Source organism: Bombus fervidus, chromosome 1 (assembly GCF_041682495.2).
Source record: "Bombus fervidus isolate BK054 chromosome 1, iyBomFerv1, whole genome shotgun sequence".
NCBI classification, from domain to species: domain Eukaryota; kingdom Metazoa; phylum Arthropoda; class Insecta; order Hymenoptera; family Apidae; genus Bombus; species Bombus fervidus.
In genome coordinates this window covers 15,380,491-15,389,579 of record NC_091517.1, presented here as the reverse complement: position 1 = coordinate 15,389,579, position 9,089 = coordinate 15,380,491, and the positions used below count along the sequence as shown (strand labels likewise).

The window sequence follows — 9,089 nt, the reverse complement described above, 5'->3', positions numbered from 1 at the left end:
CAATGCATTTATTACAAAGACGATAGCACTGCAAGATGATACAATAAAATAGACTAAATTTATTTGAATGTAATTATTAACGTTAAATGTATAAATAAATTTTTTTCGTACGTTCTCTCCATGATATCATCTTTATAATAAATATAGAAGGATTTAACGTAGATTTGCTTAGATTCAACTATTAAATTTTTTGAGAATGATATAGTACTTTTTGAATAACGATGATGAAAATGCTTGACAAATTATATCAGGTTTGATAACACATTTATATTATATCTAATATATCGCAGTGCACTAGCAAATATCATTACGTGTTTGAACTACAATTTATTAAAACGAAACAAATAATGGATATAAATAATCGAACATATGCTACCATAATCATTGGTATGAAAGCACAGTAACAAAAAATGTATCGACGCGTTGTCATTACAAAGAACTTATAAGGACCGAATAGTTCAAAGAACTGCATTCCAATGTCACACTGGGAGAAGTGCGATTCTTAAAACTCGCAATACAGTTATTGGTTGTATATTATAACGTCATGGTACTGTTATTTCGAAAACTAAACAACTTCTTCATTCAATACGACTTATGCTTCTAGTTCTATACAAGTATCCCTATACAAGTAAGTAATAATGATTTCATGTTTGAAACAATATTTTTCATTTGTTCGATCACGAGAGTGATCATTATCATGATTATATCGTAATTTAACGAATACTTTGTGCGCAAAGTTGATGTTTAAAAGCTCGCCACAATTAAACGCGTGTAACTCAATTAAAATTATTATTTAATCGCGTCGTATGTCCACGTTGAAACAACAGCGTGACGGTGAACCTAGATTCGCTCTGTTAAACTTGGTAATTGTTATTCTCGTTTTCTATTTGATAACAGAAACTTTTTTAGACTGGATGCTCGACATTCGAAGTTTCTCTCTTCTTCACTTTTCTTTCTTAATCAAATTTTGGTAAAATAAAAGGATTTCTCGTAGCACCTATCTACACTTTGATGCAGAATTGGAAAATTGTCTATGTTCTTATATGAACTTCAGAAATCGATTATTTTTTATTATATGAACTCTGGAAATTGACAAAAAGTTTATATAAATGAAAACCAACAAGAGTGAAGTTCCAACAAAAAAAATAAGCAAGGATAGGAAGAAGAATGAATACAACAACATGTAAGAAGGATAGGTCAGTGATTAAAAATTAATTGAAATTACCACGTGTCAAATCATATTACGCGACGAAGAACAAACGCGTTTCTAGTTTAGTTCGGCTCGCAAAGAAGAAACCCGTTATGATTGAGGACAGTGTTGTATGAATTTCGAGAGACGTCATTATGGGTACCACTCTTAAAAACTGGACATTGAAAGACTTTCAGAAAGTTCTATAGAACATGGCTATCGTTATATTAAAACTAACGTCGTATATTAAACACCTTCTGTCGGCGACTTTCGACGTTTACTTTCTCGATCAAACCTGATCACAAGACATAGTTAGATGTTACATTCGTGAACACAATATTACTTTTATTCCAAGGAATAATTGTCTAAGTTTCATTCAACTAATCACGTCAATTTGCTATTTACTTATTTCGTTACTTAAAATAAATCTAAATTAATCTCAGAGTGCCACTCATATGAAATACTGGTATATAGGTACATAACGAACGTGTTCAGCATGACGACACAATATTCTTATCAGGCATTGAAATCACTGGCATTGTATATCGTTAGTGACGTTAACATTATAATACATATTGCGAATATAATCATAATAATATTAAAACTATTACTCTTAATATGAAGAAGAATATTATAATATTATAATAAAACATTATAATACGAGATTAGTGAATATTATTACGAATGCATAAAATACATGTTATTAAAATTTCTATTACCTCAATATAGACGCGGACAAAAATTTCAGTTCCTTCTAGCAATTATTCAGAATGTTTTATACACCAAAATCGATATCATAACTATTTTCAACTCCTACTTCTCATATTTTGCGGAGAATTGAATGGAAAATCATGATTTTTTATCAATTCACACAGAATTTTATGAGATAAGTTAGTCTGTGCCAATACTTCTGTTCATTACTCTATTTTTTTATCAATTTTAGGTTAGAAGTTAGGACAAACGAGAAATTCATCGCGATATATCGATCGTTTCGGTACATTGGTTTGATCGTGGCGATCGATCGCGCACGAGTGAACAGAAATTCTGAAAATAAAAGTCGGAGAGAAGCAAGCAAACGGCATATAACGGGCAAAATTCATTCTAGATCGATTATTTTCACTTCCGTGGAAAAGAAAAGGGAAAGTGCACGTCGTTTCAGAACAAGAAACCGTGTTTTGTTGAACATATGTAACACGTAAAAAGAGATTCTTCATATGATCCTTTAAAATACAGTCCGAAGAAGATAATTTTTCATTCATTAAAAACGATTACGAATAATCGTTGAGAATAATTTGAATTACATTTTTTCAAACATTTCCGTCAAATAAATTATCTTTCTATATGCCATATTCTATTATTATCATATTAAATTTATTAATGTAGTAAAGTTAATCTAGTTTTCAAACCATACAATGATTCACAGAATTATACGTACAGTCAAGAATTTTAAAAAATGTATGAAATAATAAAATAATAATTTTGTAATGTAGAAACATGTGTATTTAATTTGCGTACGAATAGTTTCGTGGCTCACTGTATGTAGCTAATATCTATGTTCTAAAAAATTGTGGCACTATAATAATATATAATAAAATATTTTATTGTCCGCAATGTATGAATGTATAAACTACATATATAAACTCACTTGACTTTCCGGAGTTACATTCCTGGATGGGATGGAGAGTTCGTGGCATCGTTAAGTGAAATTTCTCGAATTTTTCATAGAACGGAATAATAGTTCACCAGCACTCGCGTTTGTAAAATCTATCATGAAGACATTCAAATTAATCGTTGTTCATCCGCGTTGTATCACAACGAATCTTCTGTTAGAATCGCTTGACTTCTGTCATTTCGACAACCATCACGAAACATCATATTTTTCTTGAAATTCTCGCTGCTCAATTCATTGTTTAAAACTCAAACGTTACTCTTGATTTACGTTGCTCTTGAAAATTTTCAAATTTGTTAGGTTAATTTATATTTTTCAACATTACACTTAATTCTTCAACTATTTGAATATATGACTAAAGACATAAATTTTTATTATTTATTTACGCGTTATGAGTTTTGAAGAACGAAAATAATAAAGTATCGACTACTTGAGTATATGATGAAGTATAAATTTTTACTGTTTATTTGCACGTTATGAATTGTAAAGAGCAAAAGAAGCAAAGTATCGAAACGTCAAATTGATGCGTGCCACTAACGCACGTGCACTGACTATAGTCAATCAGAAATCACGTGCAAACTATCTCGCGGAGGAACGACCTCCGAGACTACGGCTTCCAATCTCTTGACTACGAATGATCGACCTTCGGGTAAATGGCGGCACTCGTGAACGCTCCGTGATCACAAGTGTTGACTACACTAGACTACGATGCTAAGATGAACCAAGTAAAACGGTCCCAGAGTTTAGTTCTAGGTAGGAGGAGCCTACATACTTACTTGCTTTCAATTCTCCTTGATACCTTCTCTCTTGCAACTTCAGAAAGGAAAAGAGTGAGAATATACCTAAGTGTGTGTAAAATGCATGTGTGCGCGTGAAGGTAAGCTGCGAGTGGATATTATCTTCCTCTTTTTCGAAGGTAAGATAAGGAACGAGAGATTGGAAGTGCAAGAGAGAAAGTTGTAGAAATGATTACGATACAACAGCGAATATTTCAGAGGCATCCACTTTCGTTTTATCAAAAATTTGAAACTTGCTATTTCTCGTAGACTTCACGTGTACAATAATGTAAATGCAGTTTAATAAAACACAATAATTCCATGTATATAAAATCTTGTACTTTTATTGACAAATTACAACATTGTTTAAATAATGTTCATTACATTGCTGGTCCAGGAAAAATGTAAATACACTTCCATTAGCTTAATTTTAGTATTGCAGTAAATCTAGAGTACATTAACGACAAGTGACTCATAAGGCTAAAGCTATTTCACATAATTTCTATAGTGATTTTACTGTTTTTATATGCTAGATCAATATACTTTCATTGTGTTTAAGAAATGAATTGCTGTTCGTTATATCAGATATAGATAAAAATTATTTATTCATTTAAATACTGGTTATGCAAGAAAAAGGAAATAAATTAAATTATATTGAAACTTAAATATTGATATCAAAGATAAATCTGTATAATAAGATCAGTCTTTTTTATCCATGATCTTGTAGTGTTCAATGTTAATTCTCAAATGAAACATTTCTTAAGAAATTAATAACACCATAGTCTTTTCTTAAGATACATCTTCAGAAGGCAATTTTTCATCAAATAATCCGATAATATCTCATTGTCACTTTTTTTTAGAACCAAATCCTGAGAAACCCATTATCGCTGCCATTTCATCTGAAGGTCCACCATTATCTTCATTGATTTCTTCAATTTTTCTTTTCTTGTCTTTTCTCTTCTCCTTTCTATACTCCTTTATCTTCTCTTCCTGTGGACAATAAAAAATATTTGATTATGAAAAATTAGGTAATAAATAAAGCATAATTGCATAACAGGAATATATGCATGGAATAAAACAAACCTCTTCTTTTAATTCTTTTACTCTCTGTTCTAAATCATAATCCTTCTTTTTTTCTTCTAATTTCTTTTTGTTCGTTGCAAAGCGTGCTTTAACCTGCTCTAATGTAGATCGTTCTATTTTCATTGACATACCCAAATTACGTTGATCTGAAAGATAATTATTTAAGCAATTAATATCTATTGAAGTATACAAAATAACGTAATAATGTAATAAAATAAAAAATAATGTATATGGTTGATTACGTTTTGTGCCATTGATGTGATCCAAGAAATTAATAGAATCCTTGACAACACAATCGCAGACATTGCAGTAGTACCTGTAAGTATAATAAGTTTACATGAATTACAATTTTCTATCTTATATTTCATATAAAAGAGACTTTTTAAAATTTATTTTTACCCTCCAGTTTGTGATGATGGTGTATTTTTATTAATAACAACACTTTTTCCTAATTTAGATTCAAGATCAACTTTATAATCCCTTTGTTTGAGCAATTCTCTTTTTACTGCAGGTTGTTTTGGAATTCCCAACTCTTCTTCAGCAATCTCATCCTGAAGACGCTGAAGCGCTATTCTTTCGTACTCTTCTCTGTTCCATTTTCTCCTATGATCATCAGGTCGCTACAAAAGTTAATTTACTACATTATTTAAATAAACTGATACCAATAAAGCATAAAAGACATAAAATCTTAGTTACGAATATGAAAGATTGTGCACTTTCCTTCTATATATGAATATAAACACATATAAATATATATTATAAGCCGTATTCATGATTTAATTTCCCCGTTTTTCGCATAATATCGAAATTAATGACTGCGTGTTTAAAATATTATTATTATTTTTACTACTTTAACATGAAAGTTAGGTTAGGAAATACAATAAACGGTGTTTTTAATCGAAATCGTACAAATTATTAATTATTATCTAAATTCTTACCATAGACATTTTCAAAATTCTTAATTTCAGTCAAGTCTGTCGCACTTAGAAAAATAAATTATTTTCCTCGCTTCGTTTTACTTGCACTAAGAGCACACTCCTATTGCGCCATTTTGTATTTGAGTATCCATGAATTTAAAATCCTACTTTCATGAAAAAATATTTCGTAACATTTTATTGTACTTAAATTAAAGTGTAAACATGATTAGAAAATCATTAACCTTCTCCCTTGTTATATTTTTTGACTGACAGTACGTTCATTAAAATTAACTTATTATATATTCTGGAATTAATAGTTTATTGATTAAAATAAAATATTGTATAAAATAAAATAATATTTTAAACAATACTAAATTTTGTATTTATTTTTTTAATTATATCTTCAATAAGATATTGAAACAATATATAAATAATCATCAATCGAATGTTTGTATTTAACCTTAAAATTATATAGAAAGAAATTATTTTTACTGGATTAAAAAATGTCTTATGATTAAAAATAAAGAGATATTTTCCAAAATAATTTTATTTGTAAAAATAAATTTGTACAATACTTTTGGACATTAGTTTTTATAGATATAGCATCTTTCCCAGTGTATAATAACCTTTATCGGCTGAACTCTCTTTGTTTAAAAATTTAAACTATAAGATTTTATACAATACAATATGACAAACATTTATATATCTAAACAAAATTATACATTTTGTTTTTTTATTAATGCTAATAGAATTTTTTTAAGATATTGTATTATTCTACCATTTTTAAAATACAATTAACAATATAAGTAAATCCCTTGGCACCAATCTATATGATAGATATACAATATGACTTTTTCCACAATAAAAACAATGATTATTTTTAGATTTTATAAATTTAACATTGATATAACATATTAAATAAACTAAAACTTCGTTTCTACAACAATCGTATAACAGTTGTAGATAAAGCTATAATATAGTTAAAATGTAAACATAAATATGAAGCTTTATATTTCTATTATCACAACAATTCTTTTTCTAATAAAACTGAGTAAAAGTTACTCGTAGAATTTCACATGAGATAGATAAGTATTGTTTAATGATAAACCGTCTCGTTCGTAATAAACATTGTTATTCTAATAAATCTGGTGGTACATTATCTGGTAGTGTAATACCAAGTTTGGTTACCATAAATGATGCTACTTTGCAACCATATTCTAAGCAATATTTTGGTTTCCACCGAGCTAAAACGCCGGCTAGAAAACCAGCTGCCAAAGCATCACCAGCACCTGTAGTGTCTACAACAGGAGCCTTTGGTTTAATTGGTTGTACCTGAATAAAATATAAACGAATTTTCATTCAGTCTTGTAACTTAGGAAATTGTTTCTCTCTTTGTAACATACTTGAACAGATTGACTTCTTCCCCAAACAGTAATTGCTGGAGCTGAACCACCTTGAGTCATAACAAATACTCCTCCATGACGCAACCAATCTTCATTGACTGTATTACAAACATTAACTGTAATTCTCTTTAAACTATTCAGTAAAAATGGTATATCTGTTACATCTTCATATGTGACGTTTAATGATTGAGCCAAAGCTTCCATTTCTCTTGCATTACCAAATACAATATTTGCATATCCTACCATTTCACAAATTGCTATGTGATGGTCCTACAAAAGTTGATTTAATATTATTATTAATTTCTAATACCATTACCCTAGATGTAATAATTTGATTAAAACTACTATTTAAAATTTAAAATATTTATGTACATTAAATATATATGTTCCATTTAAGTTGAAAGCAATTATTATGTCTCTCTCTTCTGCTCGTTTAACAAGGTCTTTTACTAAAGGAAAACTGTGTGTTAGGAAAAATCCTTCAATATAAATTATTTTTATTGTATCCAATGATAAACTGGTTTTCTTAAAGTCATCTAGAGTATATACACTAGCAGCTCCTATATTTGCAACAAGACTACGAGTTGATTCACTTGTCAATGCTATACAATGTCCTGTAGGTAAAGTTGGATGAATTGCATATCTGCAAAAATATGTACATTTAAAAACATATCATAAACAGAATAAATTGAGACAGAAGATTTAAAGCATCTGCAAACCTGACATCCACACCTGCTGATCTAACTAAGATCTCCAACATTTTCCCCCCTGAATCATTTCCAAGTCCTCCACAATATATAGTATATTGATTTTGATGAGTTTCATCACAAAGCCATTGTAAAACTCTCATTGAATTTTGTGCTGATCCTCCAGCACTAAATCTATGTTGTGATCTATTTCATATATATCATTAATTACATTTAAATTGTTAATAATGTAATTGTGTTGTTTTCTTTTATAATAATGATACTAATAAACAAACAATATTAATTAAATTAAAAGAATTTGTAAATAAATATTAAAGTGACAATGTTTGCACTGTATATTTTTTACACAAACAGATCAATTACATTCATATTTTGATTTTTAAGCCACAGGAAAAAATAAATACTTGTATAAAATATACACAATGTAAACGTATAACATGTATTAACAAATATACTTATTAACTCTAGTGGTAAATCTGCCAGCAACTCCTGCATTTTTTCAACAGGAAGTTCTGTTTCTCCATCCGTAGGAAGATTGAACTTTTTCAACAAATCATCATTTTTTATTGTTACATAAACATCCAGCAAAGGATTACCAAAAGCTATAATAGCTGGACAATCCAGTTTTGCAATACATCTTCTTAATGAAACTTTTTCAACCATTTTTTAAACATATATTACAGGGCTACATTTATAAATAAATTTCAATAAATTATTTATAATTAACCTATGACATATTTATGTATGTTATAATTATAAATATTTGACATACACTTTATAGTTCTCAAAAACAATAATATTTGAAACCAACTGTAATATGTTTATGATAAGAAGTACAACTAATAGTTACATTATTTATCTAAAAGTACTTTAAGTAAATTAAAAATATTTTCTTGATATTCACTTCATATAATATAAAAATTCTCAAATATTTTTTTTATAAAAATATTCATGTTTTTATTAATAATATGTAATCGTAGAAAAAATCAATTACGTGTGATATGCTTTATATATTTTTGCTCTACTTAAGATCCACGTAAAGATTACTACTTTTCAAAATACCTTTAAATATATAATTATGCTTCCTGCTTTTTATTAAATAAATAATAAAAATCTTTGTTCGTGTTATAATCATATATGTATAGTCATATTATTGATACCTGAGTAAAGAAATATATAAATTTCACATACTATTCAATTTTAATATGAATCGAGTCTAAATATTTAATTTTCGTCCAATTGTAATGTATTATGTATTATTGTGTTATAATTAAATCGTATAGTTATAAAAATTAATGATTTTTACACTATTTATTTTTTATAATGATTAAATGTTTTCATAAAA

At 28.2% G+C, this 9,089-nt stretch overlaps 2 protein-coding genes across 5 annotated transcripts; both read right to left on the bottom strand.

Moving 5' to 3' along the window:
- Nucleotides 1-3,951: 3,951 nt before the first annotated feature.
- On the bottom strand, nt 3,952-5,814 carry LOC139987688 (zinc finger matrin-type protein 2). Its single transcript, XM_072004233.1, has 5 exons — nt 5,656-5,814; nt 5,117-5,337; nt 4,960-5,033; nt 4,718-4,863; nt 3,952-4,624 (listed from the first exon to the last, which is right to left on the bottom strand). The coding sequence occupies exons 1-5, from the start codon at nt 5,662-5,664 to the stop codon at nt 4,481-4,483; spliced, it is 594 nt and encodes a 197-aa protein (XP_071860334.1). The 5' UTR covers nt 5,665-5,814; the 3' UTR covers nt 3,952-4,480.
- A 341-nt stretch (nt 5,815-6,155) lies between these two features.
- Nucleotides 6,156-9,025, bottom strand: LOC139987666 (uncharacterized). 4 transcript variants are annotated; one of them, XM_072004185.1, is made up of 6 exons: nt 8,905-9,025; nt 8,208-8,429; nt 7,757-7,930; nt 7,410-7,680; nt 7,038-7,307; nt 6,156-6,966 (listed from the first exon to the last, which is right to left on the bottom strand). In XM_072004185.1, the coding sequence occupies exons 2-6, from the start codon at nt 8,405-8,407 to the stop codon at nt 6,766-6,768; spliced, it is 1,116 nt and encodes a 371-aa protein (XP_071860286.1). In that variant the 5' UTR covers nt 8,408-8,429; nt 8,905-9,025; the 3' UTR covers nt 6,156-6,765. The 4 variants fall into 4 exon arrangements, with proteins under 4 accessions (XP_071860286.1, XP_071860298.1, XP_071860277.1 ...); XM_072004197.1 differs by having other exon boundaries at nt 8,936-8,951; XM_072004176.1 differs by having other exon boundaries at nt 8,807-8,926.
- Between the last annotated feature and the right edge of the window lie 64 nt (nt 9,026-9,089).